This window comes from Lemur catta, chromosome 13 (genome assembly GCF_020740605.2).
Source record: "Lemur catta isolate mLemCat1 chromosome 13, mLemCat1.pri, whole genome shotgun sequence".
Taxonomy (NCBI): Eukaryota; Metazoa; Chordata; class Mammalia; order Primates; family Lemuridae; genus Lemur; species Lemur catta.
This window is the reverse complement of record NC_059140.1, coordinates 65,197,005-65,216,530: the sequence shown is the minus strand read 5'-3', so window position 1 is coordinate 65,216,530 and position 19,526 is coordinate 65,197,005. Positions and strand designations below refer to the sequence as shown.

Below are 19,526 nucleotides of genomic sequence, written 5' to 3'. Positions count from 1 at the left end.
CACTGCTGTCAGCTCTGGGTTCCAAATCCCTGCTCCTGGCTCCTCTCAACCCCTGTTCTTTGTCTTGCCTCCTGCAGCTTCTCAACACCCTGTTTACCAAGTGTAGAAAAGCACCCCTTCTCCTTCACTCAACATATATTATTAGCATGTGGCTCCTTTATCAAAGGTTTAAGGCCAACAAGGGGTAATTATAGTACAGTGCAGAAACAACTTCAAATTGACATCTACATATCACTATTACTAAAGATCCCTCAGTCTTCCTGGTCATCTTTCTTCATAAACACCTTACTTTTGTCATGGTTCTGGGGTCCTCTCTTTCCCTCACTCCAAACCTTTCTCCTATCTTCCTTCTATGTCCTACTCCTATCAACCTTAGCCAAAGGGCATTTCATAAATGTCTGTTACTTTACTCCGGGAAGGGAATCCAAGCTCTTTTCTTTTAGTCTTTTCCTTCTAGACACTGCCCAGAGACTTTAACCTTTCAGATTAACAAAAAAGCCTGTCAAAGTGTCTTCTAAACAAAAGTTTACTTTTTCTTTCTCTAAGGAATATGCCATCCCCCTAGGTTATCTGGCAGTAGCTGCAGCCCATCCCTAAAATAATAATTTTTCTTTCCTGCTTTGAAAACATACCAGAAAGTTCACAGTCAAATAACTGTTGTGCTTTTTGAAGAAGCACCATGAGAGGCTATTCACTCACTGAAATGATATGATCATCATTCAAAGTGGTTTTAATTATCTTCTAAACAATTTACTAATTCCTCAAGAAAAATGGCTTACTAATATGTCTCAGGACACTTTCTTTTGGTCCAATTCCTTTATCTCTGCTTTGATCTCTCATTCTCATTCCAACAATTCATTCAACCAACCAACCAATTACCATGCCACTCGTTGTGGTAAACACAGTCCTAGGAGCCAAGGTAATACTAAAAGGGCTGTCCCCATGCTACCTACAAACCAAGAGACAAGGGGGTGAGGGTTCTGTGTGCTTAGAATAAGTTTTGAAGTCAGGAGGAATTTTATCAAGCTGTCACTAGTTTATATGGATATTTTAGGCTTGAGAAGGAGAGCTGGTGTCTGCAGGCTGATCATTCATGCCTCCAGTTCACAGAGATACACTGTACATTTCTGTAAGTAGGATACTCATGCCAGTTAATGCTGCCTCCTTCCTGAAAATACTGTATGTAGTCGATGGAGTGTTTGAAAGTGAACTGTCCTAAATTTTAAGTGCTTTTCATTCATACATTAATTCATTCCTTCAACCAAGAAGTATTTATTTACTATGAGCTCAAGGAGGACAACTGCATCTACTGAGTATCACATTCATTTATAATTACATTCTAGGCATTGTGTTATATCAATTGAATAAAAAAAGTTAAGAACTACCTGCTGTTTTATTATTACAATAACACAGATCTTCATAATGATAGTTTTGAGTCATCTGTAAAAACTTATTATATCTCTTACATTATTCTGGAGGGGAGATAAGTATATAATACATTTTATTTTAAAAAGTAAAGTAATCCACAAAAATAATCAATTTAAACTCTCTGCATTTGAAGACTTAATCTTCAGCTATATGGAAAATTCAGATACTTAGAAAGATACTTGCTTCTTTTCCCAAATGATTCTAGAGAATAGAAGTTTACTTGATAATGTACAAGTCAATTTTTTGGCAATCAAATGTCTTGATTCTAAAATAATTTTTAAATGAACTTCCTCTTTGAATTTTTAATTTATGTTCAGTATATCACATAAAAGAAGGCAAACTTGCATAACTGTTTCTTACTGTTCCATTTCTGTACTCTGAGCCAATGCTAATTAAAGTTGTGAGGTACTAACAGTTTTCCTTTGGTGTTCTCCTCCCTCTCTCCTCAGTTCTTGGAGAGCACTGTGAACTCATGACGTTCTGTATAGGTGTACTCATGAGGTTCTGTGGCTGTTTAAGGCTTCTCCAGGTTTCTGTACTGGACAACATTCATCCCTGACTCATTCTTCAAATCATAACCATCCTCAGTCATATTCCTTCCAGAACTCAACTGCAAACTGGGTTAATCTCATAAACTAACTCAAGTGAATTTATGAATTAATGATGACAATAGTTTAAAATGCTGCTGTTCTCAGAGAAATGAGCAAAACCATAGTAAACTAGTATTATACAAATATAGTATCTTAATCTGAGAGTAGGGAATCATTTTCCTATTTATGGTCACTGACCAACTGTATCTAAAACTTTAAAAAAAAAAAATCAAGGGTTATAAGGAAAACAAACCAGTATGCATTTAACTTTAGTTCATTAGAGAGGAAAAGAAAATACTACTACCTGACATTTGTATATAGTTTGCATTTGTATTTAGTGTTCTTATATAACGTAACATATATATGTATATGTTTTTTATTTAGTCTGATATTTAAAACAATGCTGCAAGTTCATATTATTCCTATTTTACAGATGAGAAAAAAGGTTCAAAGAGGTAAGTTATTGACTACCAAATAGCCAGAGCTGGGACTAACTCTAATTCCAAGTCAAGGGTTTCTCTACTCTGCCATAGCTTCCACAAATGTTCATAATATCTCATTTTAAACTAAATTTTAAAAAAAGTAAAAAACCTAGTAAGATAATATTTTAATTCCACATAGAGCCTAAGTTTAAAAAGGAGATGGGCCCTAAGATGGGAAGGGATAATGAATAAGCCAAGCAAGAGGAAAAAGAAAAAAGAGATTATGGGTCAGAATATGTCAAAGGCAGACAGAGAGACTGAATAAGGGGGAGGGACAAAGAAAAAGCCAGACAGGTGTATCTGAGAAGAAGGACGAGCTGAAGTCTGGGCCCTCTGGGGTCCTCACTCAGCCTTGCTCCTAGCCAACACACCTGACTGAGGATCTGCTGAGCAGCCTGGCTCTGCATTCCTCCTCCTCAGCTCCACTTGCCAAAAATCTTCCCCCACTGAATCTGCCCAGAGAGCTGTGGGCTAGTATTTCCACAGATCCCCAAAGTCCTGACCTTATCTTGGCCTAATCACTGTAATTAGTTTTCTTTCCACTTGTTCAGTGAACAAAACTAAAAGCTATTCACTTCAGAAATCGGCATATCTCCTCTATCTCTGAGAATTAATGGAGACTCAAGCACTTACCTGATCCTTCCAAAAGTACTAATGGTAGAACAAAGCAACAAACCAAAACCAGGACTTTCAGCACCTCAACAGTCAATGCCCAAACTTGTCTTATGTACACATTGTTCACTGAAAAAAATCACTATTCTAAGTTACACAATAGAGAATAAAATGCCTACATATATTTCTAAGTTTTTGTTTCATTTAGTCAATTTGTTATTTACATAAATTAGGTATAATTGCTTCCAAACTTAGATAAAGATATTACATTACTAGCATTTAACAAATTTCCTAAATCACTGGTATAATATTTTAATTAAAAGAACTGGCTTGGTAAATACTGCCTGAATTTGAATCTCAGGTTAAGCTCTTAGTAACTGAGTGGCAGTGGGCAAATTACTTAGTATCTTTGAACCTTAAGTTCTTCATCTATAACATGAGGCTAATAATACAGTATTAGCCAGAAAGGTAGTTTTAAAAATTAAATGAACTGAGAGCTTGAAACTGTACCTGGTATACAGCAAGCATGTAATAAATGTTATCTATTATTATTATGTTTATTAGCCATTAACCTTGCCCCTTAGCTGCACAAAACTTAACTATAGTGTACCTTTTTGCTTTTTTAAAAAAAAGTTAAAGTGATTATAGAAGTTTTAGAAAAAATGTTTAAAAATAATCTATGGAGAGCAATAATAAAAAAAGTCAAATATTGACAGTCATTATATTAAAATTAAAAAGCAGAACTGTGATCCCTTTACAATAGTTTACCTCAAAGTCTATCAGCTGTAGGTCAGCTATCAATGTCACCAGCAGCCCACTATTGTAGAGTTCTTGTGCTAGCTGAGCTACTGCTTCTGTCGGGGGTTCCTTGTCATTTGTACCACACAGAATTTCTTTCATTGCTTGCAGTGATTTCGACACTTCTTCTGATGCCTAGTGACCAAAAAGTACGCTAACAGTTAAAAAGAATAAAAATTTTCAGGCCACAAACAAATAAACAAAACCACTTCTTGGACACTTTTATTTATAGTCAAAGATCATTGTACAGTTATCAAACAAACAAAAAACTATATACTAGGCACTGCTTTTTTTATTTTGGAAAATGTTACTAAAACTTCTGTATATAAAAAAGATGTCTAGTATTTCTACTTAGTCAATATAATTGAAATAATCTTTCTTTAAAACATACTCATAGTCTAATTTTGCCAGTAACTAAATACAAATTTTACTCCTGAAAATTAAATTGACTCTGGTTTGAAGATTTATCAGTAGCTACTGTGTTACAGTTTTTCAACAAATCCTTACTCTTCTGATTTTTTTAATGGACCAGATATAAAATCATAAGTTGTCAAAACTCACAAGCTTTGTCAATCCTCTTATTCTTCACACATAATCACTGCTATCTATAAAACTTTAAAAAATTCACTATATTTTAAAGAATGATAGGCAATCCATAGAGGCAGAAAGTAGCTTCGTAGGTGTCAGGCCCTGGGGAAGGGACAAATGAGGGTTTCTTCTTGGGGTGATGAAAATATTCTAGAATTAGATACTGGTGATGGTTGCACAACCTTGTGAATATACTAAAAACCACTGAATTGTATACTTTAAATAGTAAATTATAATCTGAATTATATTTTAATTAAAAAAATTTAAACTAATACAGGTGGGAAAGGAGAGCAGTTTAATTTTCTAACTGTTTTAAAAGAAATTTAGTTTCATTACTTTCAAGTATAGTACTGAAATTATTATAGACGAAGAAGAAAATGAGTAGAATAAGTCAAATTACATAAAAATAACTCAGAGTGGCATGATGCTACTTTTAAAAAGTAGTTTTCCAGATATTTTTATGGTCTGTCTGAATTGATTAATCCTTAATTTATTAAAGACTGGCAGCTTCTTAAATTGTGAGATATATCCACAGAAGAGTGCTTTAAACATACACACAGAGCAAACACTTTTGTGACCCATCACCCAGGTCAAAAAGCAGAACATTTTCAGCACCCCAGAAATCACCTGGATTCCCCTTTTCCATATACTTTTTACGTCTTTTGTGACAATCATTTCTTTACTTTTTAGTTTTCTTACCTATGCATGCATCCCAAAACAATATAGCTTTAGTTCCATTGATTTTGAACTTTATGGACCAGTACATGTACCCTTTCATGATTTGCTTCTTTCATTCAACATTATATTTGTGAGATTTCTCTATGCTGCTGCATGCAGCAGTTATTTAATTTTCATCACTCTATAGTATTCTATACTATATGGCTGTACCACAACTTCTTTATCGGTTCTACTGTTCACAGACAGGTTCTTTCCATAGAAGAGATTTTGTGAACAACAATGCTATGAACATTCTTGTACATTTTTCCTGGTGCACATGTGCAAGAATATCCTTAGAGTTTACAATTAGGGACTGGTACTGCAGGATATTAGCACATGCATATCTTCATATTGCACAGATAATACTAAACTGGTTTCCAAAGCAGTTACATGAATGTATACCTTATCACTCACAGTGAAAGTTCTCATGGCTCTACATCCTTGTCAACACTTATTATGATCAGAACTTCTCATTTTTACCAGGACAGTAGGTGTGCAATGGAAATTTACTGTGGTTTTGATTGGCCTTTTCCTAATTACTAATGAAAATGAATAAGTGTTTTTTCTTTTTTCTCTTTCGCCATTTAGATTTACTCTTTTGTGAAGATCATTTTTTTCTTTCTATTTAGGCCAATATTGGGCTCAATATTACAAAGTACACTACAACTAAAATAAGATATTTCTACATCCTTCATAGAATCTAAGACTGTATCACATACTGGGACAGAAGGATACAATGAATTCAAGGATGTTTATTTTATGGATATCTTGAATCTTGCCATAAACTAGTCACTTTAGAAAGAAAATGAATATGTAGGATTCAACATCCCTTCAAAGGAATAACCAAAATACCAAAAGGTCCTACCTGTGAGGAAGTCTAACTTATTGCACCTTAAAACAATGTGAAAATAATGTTGCCCTATAGTAGAAACTATCAATCTTCAAATAAAAGGTTTTTTTTTTACCTTTCATGTCAGTGTAACATTACACACCAGTATAACCCCTTAGATCTTTAAGCTCTGTAGTCTATAGGGATTCATAGTTGGTCAGAGGCTCTAGATAGTGAATCATGAGTTCAAGAATACAGACTAAATAATTATAGTTGCAAAAAACCTGAAATCAATCTAATTGTATTTACAGGGACCCTATCAGCATATCACAGACTATATGTGGGATTCTTCATTAAGCTTCATTAAGCTTTTCATTAGGTTTTGGTCTTGGAATACATGTACTTTAACAATAATGTTAGTGTTTTAGCTCATACCTTGTCTGTCTTTTTGTCTTGCTTTTCCAAAATGGCCAGGTTGTCTTTCAGAATTTTCACAATTTCTGCTGGATTTTTGTGTGATTTACTAAACAAAGGCATTTTTTTCATGTAGAGAAAGCTCTCCTTCCAATGTGGAATGCTAAAAGCAAACAAATAAGCCAATAAAAACCACAACTTTAATTCTTAGCATGCTTAAATTGTTACAACAAAATGTCTTATAAGTTTTCAATAACATCAATTCAGTAATTTGAAACATTAAAAGTGATAGAACTAAAATGAATTTCAAGTTTTATGACAAATTTATTTACATGTATATACAAACAATTTATTTTAATTTTAAAATTTTTTTGTTTTTTTAGAAACAGAGTCTCACTCTTATCACCCAGGATGGAGTGTGGTGGTGCAATCACAGCTTACTGTAACCTCTGAGTCCTGGGCTCCAGCAACCCTCCTGCTTCAGACTCTTGAGTAGCTGGGACTACAGGTAGGTACATGTCACCATGCCCAATTTTTTTTTTTTTAATTTTTTGTAGAGACAGAATCTCACTATGTTACCTATGCATTACAGGCATGAGCCACTATGCCCAGCCACATATAAAAGCTTTACCTGAAAGTTTTTACTCAAAGTTTAAAATTTTCTGCAATAGAAATACAAGGGTTATGCAAGAATGGGAAAAGAAATACTTTTAGAGAATAAGCTAATATTTAAAAGTAGATATTTTGACCAAAGAAAGTGATGATGACAATAATAAATGATAAACTAAAACATGTAAAACAAAAGTGGGATCAGGATTCATATACTGTTGGAAAGCAGTATTTAAAAGCATACCACTAACTACTCAATGGCAATCACAAAATGACAATATCAAATTATTTAGAATCAGTTCTTTACTCTTCAAATATTTAGTTGGCCACATTCACTGATGAAAAATCTGTTCGTATCCTCACTGCTGTGGTGAAGGGTGAGGAAAGTAGAGAAAAGGATTATCAATTCTAGTTGTTGAGAACATCTATTTATACGGAGCAGAGAAAGCCAAAGATGCCTGCCATTGCCCTAATGTAAGCATTAGGGGGAAAAAAATCTTGTAATCGAAGACTCCAGCTAATAATCATTATTTTACATTAATTAACAAAAATATTTCAAACATCACAGAAATATGATGTAAAAAATCAAAAACTCCCATGACCCAAGCACCAGAGATGACAACTATTATCAGTTTAGTATATATTTCCTTTGAATTTTTTCCTATAGATATAAAAATAAACACATTCTAAAAACAAAATAGAATAATACTAAAGATAGTAATTTTAACTTTCTTCTACTTTTCATATCTTGAATATCATTACATGAGTGTATGTTTAGATCTACTATAATATTTTTATAACAATACTGTATCCCATTATATAAATACATCATAATTTATTTTGCCAACATCCTATTGATGAATATTTGGGTTACTTCCATTTTCTTAACATTTTTCTTATTAACAATGATGCAATTAGTCAATGAAAAAAGACTATTATACACAAACATATATACCATTTAACAGCAGTACCCTAAGCAGTTATTTCCTTGGCTATAATTCCAAATCCTTCATCTCCCTAGATTCTTGTCTATTTTCCCAACTCTGGTACCACGAGATTTCTGTGAGATTTGTGAGCCACCTTAGATCCATCCAATAAATTCCTTCTAAATAACAAAATCCATATTTATTGTTTGTGATCAAGAATTCCAATGGGAGATATATGTGTGTGTGTGTGTGTGTGTGTGTGTGTGTGTGTGTGTTACAAAGTGGAAACCAAAACTACTGGTGTGAATTTTGATAATAAAACAGAAAATTCCGAAAATATTTCCTGTTTTTAATACGGATCCTGGGGTATACCCCAACTCCTCAATGTGGGAGGGGTATGTGTGAGAGGAACTTACACACTCCCAGTCCAGTGAAAAGCACATTATAGCACCTCAAACGGCCACTATATGTGACACTGAAAGTTGACAGAGCATTCAAAGATAAAATACATGATGATCATACTGTGATTCTCAGTGGGTGGTGTAGGGTGCAAAAAAGAGAAACAGCTTTGGAAGAACATTATGTCTCATCTCTTTATAAAGCTCAAGAATAAAATTATAAAGATGTCCTAGGTTTTTCTTTAATAATCTTTTCTCTAATAAGCAGACCTAAATATAAATAAAGGTAGGATGTACTCAAAAGTATATGTAGTGTGAGGGTGGGGTGGGTGCTGAAACAGTCATTAGACGGTTGGGCAGATGTAGCAATCTGTGCTTATACCTGGTGATCTTGGACACGTGACCTCTCTACGACTTGACATTCTTATCTGTAAACAGGGATGATAACATCTCCCTCTTAGGGTTGTTGCAAGGATGAAAGGTATGCAGAGCACCTTGCACAGGGCCTTGTACAATTGTACCTCACCTTTTGTAATAATATTATAAAAAGTTCCATGACATAGTTAACGAATTATTTCACTAAAGGCATAGTAGTTGAGATATGATTCCATCTTTAATGTCCCAGACATTTCTGGCTCCTTGAGTCAATTATACATTTTTTCATTATTTTTCAAAATATAAATATACTACGTGAATGTTTAGTACTCAATGTTCAAATATTTACCATTAAAACAGAATTTAAATAAGCAGCCAAATGCATTCGTGCACAGGTATATCTAGGAGATATTGTGGGATCAGTTCTAGATCACTGAGATAAAGAAAATATCGCAATAAAGCAAGTCACACAAATTTTTTGGTTTCCCAGTGCATGAAAGATTTATGTTTATACTATAGTCTATTAAGTGTGCAATAGTATTATGTCTTTTTAAAAAACCAATGTGTGTGGCCGGGTGGGGTAGCTTCGCCTGTCATTGTAGCATTCTGGGAGGCAGGAGAATCACTTGAGCTCAGGAGTTTGAGGTTACAGAGAGCTATGATGATACCACTGCACTCATAAGAGTGAGACTCTACCTCCTCTCCCCCCCAAAAAACCCAAAAACATTATTGCTAAAAAAATTGGAATGATCATCTGAGCCTTCAGCAAGTAATAATCTTTTTGCTGGTCAAGGGTCTTGCCTCAATGCTGATGGCTGCTAGCTGATCAGGGTGATGGATGCTGAAGGTTGGGTGGGTATGGCAATTTCTTAAAGTAAGACAACAACGGAGTTTGCCAAATTGATTGATTCTTCCTTTCACAAAAGACTTCTCTGTAGCATGTTTGCTAGCATTTTATCCACAATAGAACTTCTTTCAAAATTAGAGCCAATACTCTCAAACTCTGTTGCTGGTTTATTAACTAAGTTTATGTATTCTAAATCTTTTCTTGTCATTTCAACAATGTTCACAGCATCTTCACTGGGAATAGATTCCAACTCAAGAAACCACTTTCTTTGCACATCCATAAGAAGTAACTCATCCATTCAAATTTTGTCATGAGATTACAGCAATCCAGTCATATCTTCAGATTCCACTTCTAATTCTAGTTCTCTTGCTGTTTCCACCACATCTACAGTTACTTCCTCCACTGAAGTCTTGAACCCCTCAAAGTCACTCATGAGGGTTGGAATCTACTTCTTACAAACTCCTGTTAATGTTGATATTTTGACTTCCTCCCATGAATCATGAATATTCTTAATGGTGAATCCTTTCCAGAAGGTTTTCAATTTACTTTTCCCAGATCCATCACAGGAATTACTATCTATGGCAGCTACAGACTTATGAAATTTATTTTTTAAATAATAAGATTTGAAAATTGAAATTACTCCTTGATAAATGGGCTACAAAATGGATGTTGTGTTAGCAGACATGAAAGCAACATTAATCGCCTTGTACACCTCCATTGTCAATGAGCTATAATATTTTGAAAGGAATCTTTTTTTTCTGAGCAGTAGGTCTCAACAATGGGCTTAAAATATTCAGTAAACCATTCTGTAAATGGATGTGCTCCCACCTAAATATTGTTCTATTTATAGAGCACAGGCAGAGTGAGATTTAGCATAATTCCTTCAGGACCCTAGAATTTTCAGAATGGTAAGTGAGCACTGGCTTCAACTTCAAGTCAACAGCTACATCAGCCCCTAACAAAAGAGTCAGCCTTTCCTTTGAAGTTTGAAGCCAGGCATTGACTTCTCCTCTCTAGCTATGAAAGTCCTAGATGGCATCTTCTTCCAACAGAAAGCATTTCATCTACAATAAAAATCTGTTGTTTAATGTAGCCACCTTCATCAGTGATCTTAGCTAGATCTTCTGGATAACTTGTAGCAGATTCTGCTTTAGCACTTGCTGCTCCACCTTGCACTATTATGTTCTGGAGACAGCTTCTTTCCTTCAAACTCACGAAACAACCTCTGCTAGCTTTGAACTTCTCTTCTGCACCCTCATCACCTCTCTCAGTACTCACAGAATTGAAGAGAGTTAGGGCCTTGGATTAGGCTTTGATCTAAGGCAATGTTGTGGATGGTTTGGCCTTCTATCCAGACCATCCAAACTTTCTCCATATCAGCAGTAAGTCTCACTTTCTTACCATTCATGTGTTCACTGGAGTAGCACTTTTGATTTCCTTCATGAACTTTTCCTTTGCATTTACAACTTGGCTAAGCATTTGGTGTAAGAGTCCTATCTTGGCTTTCAATATGCTGTCCACACTAAACTTAATCATTTCTAGCTTTTGATTTAAAGTGAGAGACGTGTAATTCATTCTTTCACTTGAACACTTAGAGGCCATTTTAGAGTTATTAACTGGTCTAATTTCAATATTGTTGTGTCTGCTACATGAACACAAGGAGGCCCAAACAGAGGGAGACAGCCAGTCAGTGGAGAAGCCAGAATACACATGTTTATTAAGTTCTCAGTCTTATACGGCATGGTTTGTGGTGCCCCCAAGTAATTACAATAGTAACAAAAATCACTGATCACAGATCACCATAACTGATATAATTATGATATAGGTTGCAATATTGCAAGAATTACCAAAATGGGGGACACACAGACTAAGTGAGCACAGATTGCTGGAAAAAATGGCGTCGATAGACTTGCTTAACACAGGGTTGCCACAAACCTTCAGTTTGTAAAAAACACACAATATCTGCAACACACAGTAAAGCAAAGTACAACAAAATGAGGTATGCCTATAATTGTTCTCTTTTTCCATGTAGTTCTATCACACTAAGGGACAGATATATAACTAGGAATTTCAACTAAATACTCCCTGACATCAAAACAGAGTACAAATTATGATATGGCATCTGTCCATTACCTGTTGCTCTGCTGGATTCTCACTTTATCAAGCTAATTCTAATGATAATTTACAAAAGTTTTCAGGACTTGCCAGCACTTTCTGATTCACTGTCTCCCAACTTTTCACCTGCCTATTGTTTTGTTCATGTATTCATCCAATAAATAATCTGAGTTAAGTAGTAAGCACAGGCACCTTGCTAAGTACTAGGGGTAGAGCCACAAATAAGAAAAACACAATCCCTATTCTTTGGGGTTCATTATTAAGTGGAAAAAGCAAACATTTGAGGGGCAATGGGATTATATAACAAGGGGAAATAACACACAGTACAGTGCCTCTTACTATCCTTTAAAAATTTATTTCATATTTTAAATGTATCTATTTACTGTAATAAGTTTAATAATGTTCTAAAATTTCATAGGGTCATTATTCTTTAATTTTGAGACCTAGATTTTGAGGGGAATCAAAACCCATGCTCTCAAATTATGTAGTTCCAGTCCCCATGTCCCCTGCAAATTAAGGTAGAATTCTCCTGCTTGCCCCAGTTCTCCTCAGACCACCGCCAGCCCCACTCCACTCCCAGACTGAACCCCTCCCCCATCTCCCACAATCTTGGAACTGCCTTTCTCACTCTCTGGGTGACTGTGCTGTCACTGCATATGTACCCACCCCAATCACATTATTTACCCCACTGGTCAATTAAGAAATGAGCCAACTGGCACTCAAACCCATCTGCCATACAAACACAAGATACTTAAATCCCTAGTCTTGATTGACAACTAATCCACTGTATGATTCAGAAGTTATCGCCCCTGTCTAGATGCCATTTGTCCTATCTGTAAAATGAAGAAATAAAATAGAGCACCATATATTGAAATTAGACAAGCCATATATTATGGGCTCTATGCTATTCATCACTGTTTTATATCCATTCTGAGTCTTTTTTTTTTTGAGACAGAGTCTCACTCTGTTGCCCAGGCTAGAGTGCCGTGGCATCAGCCTAGCTCATAGCAACCTCAAACTCCTGGGATCAAGCAATCCTTCTGCCTCAACCTCCCGAGTAGCTGGGACTACAGGCATGCGCCACCATGCCCGGCTAATTTTTCTATATATATATATTTTTTAGCTGTCCATATAATTTCTTTCTATTTTTAGTAGAGATGGGGTCTTGCTCTTGCTCAGGCTGGTCTCGAACTCCTGACCTCAAGCGATCCTCCCACCTCGGCCTCCCAGAGTGCTAGGATTACAGGCATGAGCCACCGCGCCCGGCCCATTCTGAGTCTTTAACTCCTAGCATCCATCGTGGCCAAAGATAAAGTGCTTAAGGAACAAAACTAATGGCAAGTCCTGAAAATGGTGTTTTCTGGGGATAAGGTTGTGATAGTTATTTTTCCATAAAGTCTACCTTAGAGTTTTAAGAACAGACATCATATTTCAGCAAAGCAAGCACTGGGGACAGGAGAACATGCCAAGTTAGTCCAATAGATTGTCACTAGATGAATGCCTCCTAGGCACTGAAAACTGTGTTGAGGCCACATACATCAACCTGTCCTCAGCATTAATGCTGACAACAGACCACGCTGCACACAAATGTTAATGGACTGACATGGGCTCTGTTGTGCTTTTCCACTTTCGAGAGTGAGTAAACAGAATAAACAACAAATAGCAGGTTCTTTGGTTTGGTTTTGTTTTTAGTAGAACAAGAAAAGGAGAGATATGCCCTGCAGACTTGGACAAGAAAGGTTGCTTCTGAAATCAATCTCTATAAAGCTAGAACAGGCAATTGAAAAAGAGAAAAAAGGAGTTGGACAAAAAGAAAGCTGGCCAGGATAATAGACCAAAAACAAATACATACATACACATACACACATGCCCCAAATGCAGACTGATAATCCAAATCTTCATAGAGCAGAAATGACACTATAGATAATTGATTTGGGGCAACGTCAAGGTATAAAGTTAGTTAGTCTGTATTTATTCATTCAAAAAATATTTATTGAACACCTATAATGTGCCAGACACTGAACTAAGAAATACAAAATAAATAAAACTCAACAGGCTAACAATGTAGTGAGAGATACAGACATACCAAGAGTTTTTTCAGAAGGCTGGAAAAGGCAAAAGGGAAAAGGGAAAAGGAAAAAAAAAAAAAAACTAAAAAATGACAGGAAAAATACAGAATGTGTATAGATATACATCTTCATATCTACATAGGTATTTTACAGCGATATGAAGAAGATAGAGTGTCTTCCCATAAGAAACAGGTTTTACAACAATGGGGCGGGGAGTGAAGGAAGCCAGCAACAACAAAAGGAACTAAAAATGGAGCAGAAGCAACAACCAAAGATAAAACAGTTTAAGCAGAAAAAAGATCTAAATCTGATCATTTAAAAGATTTTACTAAGCAAGATTAATGATGAGACCCCAAATTCAGTGTGTCCTGTGGCTTTTAAAAGAAACAAATATTCCTCTCTCAAAGCACATTCCAACAAAGTGACCTTAAACAAAGCAAGCATAAAAATCAGGTTGTCTTTGGGCTTCCATAAAACTAAATGCCATAAGACCACAGAGAAAATCTACCAAGTTCTGAGAAGAAAAGTCTATAAGCTCATAATTAAATCTCTAGCCCATATATCATTTATGTGTGAACAGATTGTGTACGCTTACTAAACATTTAACAAAAAGATGAGATGGAATCAAGCCCACAAAGAATTCAACAAAATTAATGCTAACAAAACCCAGAAATAGTTCCTGAAAGGGAGTCTTTATATTGTTGGCAGGACATGTGAGAGGGTAAGAATCTACAATTATAATTCATTCATATGGGAGTAAAATAAATAAGAACTCAACTAAAGAAGTTAAAAAGGGAACCACCCCCAAAATCTCTAAGAGATGGGTGGAAATAATAATGACAGAAGTAGAAATAACTGAATCAGAGAAGCAAAAGAAAAGAGAAGACAATCTCTGGTAGCTATTTGGTCCCTGTTTCTTCTGGTGACATATCTATTTGTCCTACTTTCCAAAGGGGAAAACATGAACCAGGTGAGGCCAGAATATTCGACTGCCCTGGCTACAATTGGCTCATCAATGGATTGTGACCCAAGCTAATCAAAATAAAAAAGATGAAAGATGAGTGTTGATGAGGATGTGGAGAAAAGGAAACTGCTGTAAATGGTTGGTGGGAAGGTAAATTAGTATAGCCACTATGGAAAATGGTACGGAGATTCTGCAAAAAACTAAAACTAGAATTACCACATGATCCAGTAATCTCACTTATCGGTATATATTTTTTTTTAAAAAACAAACCTGAAATCAGTACGTCAGAGGGATAACTGTACTCCTATGTTCACTGCAGCACCATTCACCATAGCCAAGATATGGGCAACCTAAGTGCCCATCAACAGGTGAATGGATAAAAAATTTGGTACATATACACAATGGAATACTATTCAGCCCTAAAAAGGGGGGGATCCAGTTATGTGTGACAACATGGATGAATCTGGAGCACATTATTCTTAGTGACATAAGCTGGCACAGAAAGATGAATACCACATGATCTCACTTATATGTGGAATATAAAACAGTTTGAACTCAGAAGTAGAAAGGAGAATGATGGTTACTAGAGGTTGGGTAGATGGGAGGGAGGGAATGGAGAGTTGTTAATCAAAGGGTACAAAGTTTCAGACAGGCAGGAGGAATAGGTCTTGAGATCTATTACACAGCAGGGTGATTATAGTCAATAATAATGTACTATATATTTCAAAGTAACTGAGTAAATTTCAAATGTCTCACCATAAAAAATGATAGGTAAGCAAGGTGCCAGATATGTTAATTAGCTTGCTTTAGTCATTCCACATTGTACACATATATCAAGACATCCCATTGTATACCATAAATGTATACAATTATGATTTATAAAAAAAATAATAAAAAAATCCTTCAATAGGACTTCCCCCCTTGGTATTTTAACTTAAATAAGAAATTTCATTTATAAAATATAAAATTATTTAAATATTTAAGTAATAATTTAAATAAAATATTTAAAGAAGAAACAGAGAACATCGTAACAAGTTCTGGTACCTTTACCACCCAGCTTAAAAAATATAAAACAGGCCAGGTGTTGTGGCTCACACCTTTAATCCCAGAAGCTTGGAAGGCTGAGGTGGGAGGATGGCTTGAGGCCAGGAGTTCGAAACCAGCATGGGCAACATGGCAAGACCTGTTTCTACAAAAAGTTAAAAAATCAGCCAGGCATGATGGCACATGCCTATAGTCCCAGCTACTTGGGAGGCTGAGACAGGAGGATCGCATAAGCCCAGGAGTTTGAGGTTGCAGTGAGCTATGATTGGACCACTGCATTCCAACCTGAGCAACAGAGCAAGACCTTATCTCAGAATTTAAAAGAAGAAGAAAGAAAGAAAAGAAAAACTAAAATAAAACACTGAAACAGCCTCCTTGGTACATGTCCCTGCTCCCACTCCCCTCTCTCATAGTGTCAGTGCTCTTTTTTAACCTCAACTTATGAGATTTATTTCTTTTGATACACATTTCTCTAGTTTATTCATCTTACCTGCTGCATAGCATCCCACTGTATGACTATTCCACAATTTATTTGCCAATTCCCCAAGTTATAATTGTTTTCAATTGTTTACTATTACAAATATTATTGTAACAGATTCTTTTGCATGTCTACTTATACATTTGTATGAGAGTTTCTCTAGGGTGGTGGTTTCAGTTTTCTTTGTATAGTGACTTACAGTAAGAAATGCATTTTATAGTGTGACCCAGTACAAAGGAATGTATAAGTGATTGCATAATTGTTTCATGAAATAATATCTGCCCTCTGGGTAGTTTCCATTCTATTCTATCTGTTCTACCCTATAGGACTTTTTAAAAAGTGTGGATCATTCTCCCTTAAACTGATTTCACTATCTGCTGATGTGTTACTATCTCAAGTTTAAAAAAACGCTGCTTTTCTTTAAAATAGATCAAAATTACTTTCCCAACTTATTATACCAATTTATACTTTCACTGCAGTAGAGTCTGAGTACCAGCAATCCTCTATTCTTCCCAATAGTTGGACTTGTCAGAATTTAAATATTTTGTCAATATGACATGTGTAAAAGGTTCTCCCATTATTGTTTCAATTTGTATTTCTCAAATTACTAACAAGAATGTGCACTGTCTCAAACAGACTTACTGGCCTTTTACTTTCTTTTTCTATAAATTTCCTATTTCTATACTTTGCCTATTACTTTTAGGTGGCTGAAGAAAGCCATACTACCTGCCAATACCAACTAATATAATCCCTTGCTTATAAATATAAATCACAATCAAGTATCACTAGGCATTTGAGGCAAATCAAGAAAATAATATACAAATAAATAAATACAGCAAACGGGGGATGGGAGTATAAAAATTATATTTATATCCCCAAAAGATATGCTATGTTATCACATCCATAAAATAAGAACAGGTTGCTATAAAAAAAAGAAGTAAACAGTGAATGAGAAAACATTCTTGGAACTAAAAGCATGCATGACTAAATAAAAAATGCAATAGAATAGCTGACAAGTAGAAGGTTATAGAATTGAAAAACAAATTAGTAATGTGAAGACCAAGCCACTGAAATCTGGAATGAAAAGCAAAATACAAACAAAAGCACAGAAGAACTTACTTGAGAAAAGTTGGAAATATCCAGGATAGAGCTAGAAAGCTAATATCGATTGCATAGGAATTTTTTTTTTTCCTGGAGGCAGGGTCTTGCTCTGTTGTCCAGGCTAGAATGCAGTGGCATAATTATAGCTCATTGCAGCCTGAACTCCTGGGCTCAAGTAATCTTCCTTCCTTAGCCTCCCGAGTAGTTGGGACTATACGCATGTGCCACCCATGCCCAGCTAATTTAAAAATTTTTTTTTTGCAAAGACAAGGTCTTGCTATGTTGCCCTGGCTGGTCTTGACCTCCTGGGCTCAGGCGATCCTCCCCTCTTAGCCTCTCAAAGGGCTGGGATTACAGGCGTGATCCACCATGTCTGGCCTGAATAGGAATTCTTAACAAAAGAAAATTTCCTTGAGCTGAACATGTCTTCAGATTTAAGTAAACTAATGGTTATCATACATAGGGAATGCAAGAAAGCTCACTCCAAGATACATTCTGAAATTTCTGAACTCTAATACTAAAGAGAAATCCTTCAAACTACCATAAAGGGGAGAAATCTAGAGTAGCACCTAAGAACCAAACTGTAAGAGTGGAAAGAGGATTTACAGCTTGACACCAAATGCCAGAAGACAGTGAAACACTGTTTACGTAGTTTCCAGGGAAAAAGATTAACTTTGAATTTGACAGTCAAACAATTATGCAGGTGTGAGGGCAAAGTAAAATTACCCAAAAATGGACGTGGAGGAGCAGGAGAGAAAGGAAGAGGGAGGATAAACAGGAAAATGAGAAGAGTTGAAAAAGATAAGGAGTTGAGCAAAGAAACCAAGAAAATTTATAGTTAAGTCTAAATAAAGGCTGATAATGTGTCTGTGAAAAATTGCTTCAAAAGTATTCCTGAGGTATTTTGATAGAGGCAAGATGTTACAAAAATAATAACCTGGAAAAATATAACTAAAATTCTTTTATAGACTTTGTTCAGGGAAAAAGGATAGAGATAATGATTAAATCATAGTAAAATTTAAATATATTTGTCATGCATTTAATCAAACTATTTTAAGTCTCTGCATTTTCTAAAATCACATTATCCACAAATTAAGATAATTCTGTCTCTTGTATTGTTTGCTAAACATTTAATGGTGAATACTAGAATAACAAGGTAGGATGCAGAACTTTAAATCATCAGAAGAAGGTAAAAAAAGGAAGAAAAATAATTTGATGGAATCAGCAAGAATCAGGAATGGAAAAGGAAAGAATAAACAAAGAGTAAACATCAATATTTATAATACATACAAACATGTTAAATTCTACTACTAAAAAATCAAGACTCTCAAATTGGGCTAACACACAAACAATTCAGCTATAAATTCTACAAGGGACATGACTTAAACAAATGATACAAAAATGTTGAGAATAAAGGGATGTATAAATATATGCCAAACAATATTACAACATGTATATAAGACAAAGCAGAATTCAAGACAAATATTATATACACACATATATAGTATAATGTATTTAGTTTTCATTGTGAATGGGATATATATATTCTTATAATATATGTAGTATATATAATATATGTGATAAATATTTTTAACAGTAAATAAAATTTTACTCAATAAAAGCTATATTTACAAAATAGTATACAAAATCAAATTATTTAATAGGAAATTGATGAATATAATTATATCAATAAGTCAAATAAAAATTATTTCAGTTGATGATAAAGAGGAATCCTATAAATTCAAAACCAAGAGAGAGATATTAATATAAATCTCAGCTTAGAAGACAAAATAATTGTTAATGGAGGTATTCTTACTAAAAATAAGTATAAAACAGAGATCACCACTATTACACTATCATTATTATATGTTCTAGTCAATGCATGAAAATATAAAACAGAAATTAACAGTAGAAAATTTGTGAAGGACTGACAAAATTGCAATTTACAGACGACATGATTATACATAATTTCAGTTGTTCATCTTAGATTTTTATGTATATCCCATTCACACTGACAACTAAATATGTATCAGATCTATATTTGAAAAAACTAGAGAACCTTAATTTCACAAATAAGGATAACTGCCGTTCCTGAAGTAGAAAACTAACAATGAAACAGAAGCAGAAGAGGAACTTAAAGAT

At 34.9% G+C, this 19,526-nt stretch overlaps 1 protein-coding gene across 7 annotated transcripts in view; it reads right to left on the bottom strand.

The window, feature by feature from the left end:
* CAB39L (calcium binding protein 39 like) overlaps window positions 1-19,526 on the bottom strand; it is a 114,219-nt gene that overhangs the window by 42,405 nt on the left and 52,288 nt on the right. For all 7 annotated transcript variants that reach the window (XM_045567124.1, XM_045567128.1, XM_045567122.1 and 4 more), the window contains 2 exons: window positions 6,480-6,621; window positions 3,881-4,045 (listed from right to left, as the gene is read on the bottom strand). In XM_045567124.1, the coding sequence (XP_045423080.1) occupies window positions 3,881-4,045; window positions 6,480-6,590 (276 nt within the window). In that variant the 5' untranslated portion in view covers window positions 6,591-6,621. The remainder of the gene's footprint in view (window positions 1-3,880; window positions 4,046-6,479; window positions 6,622-19,526) is intronic.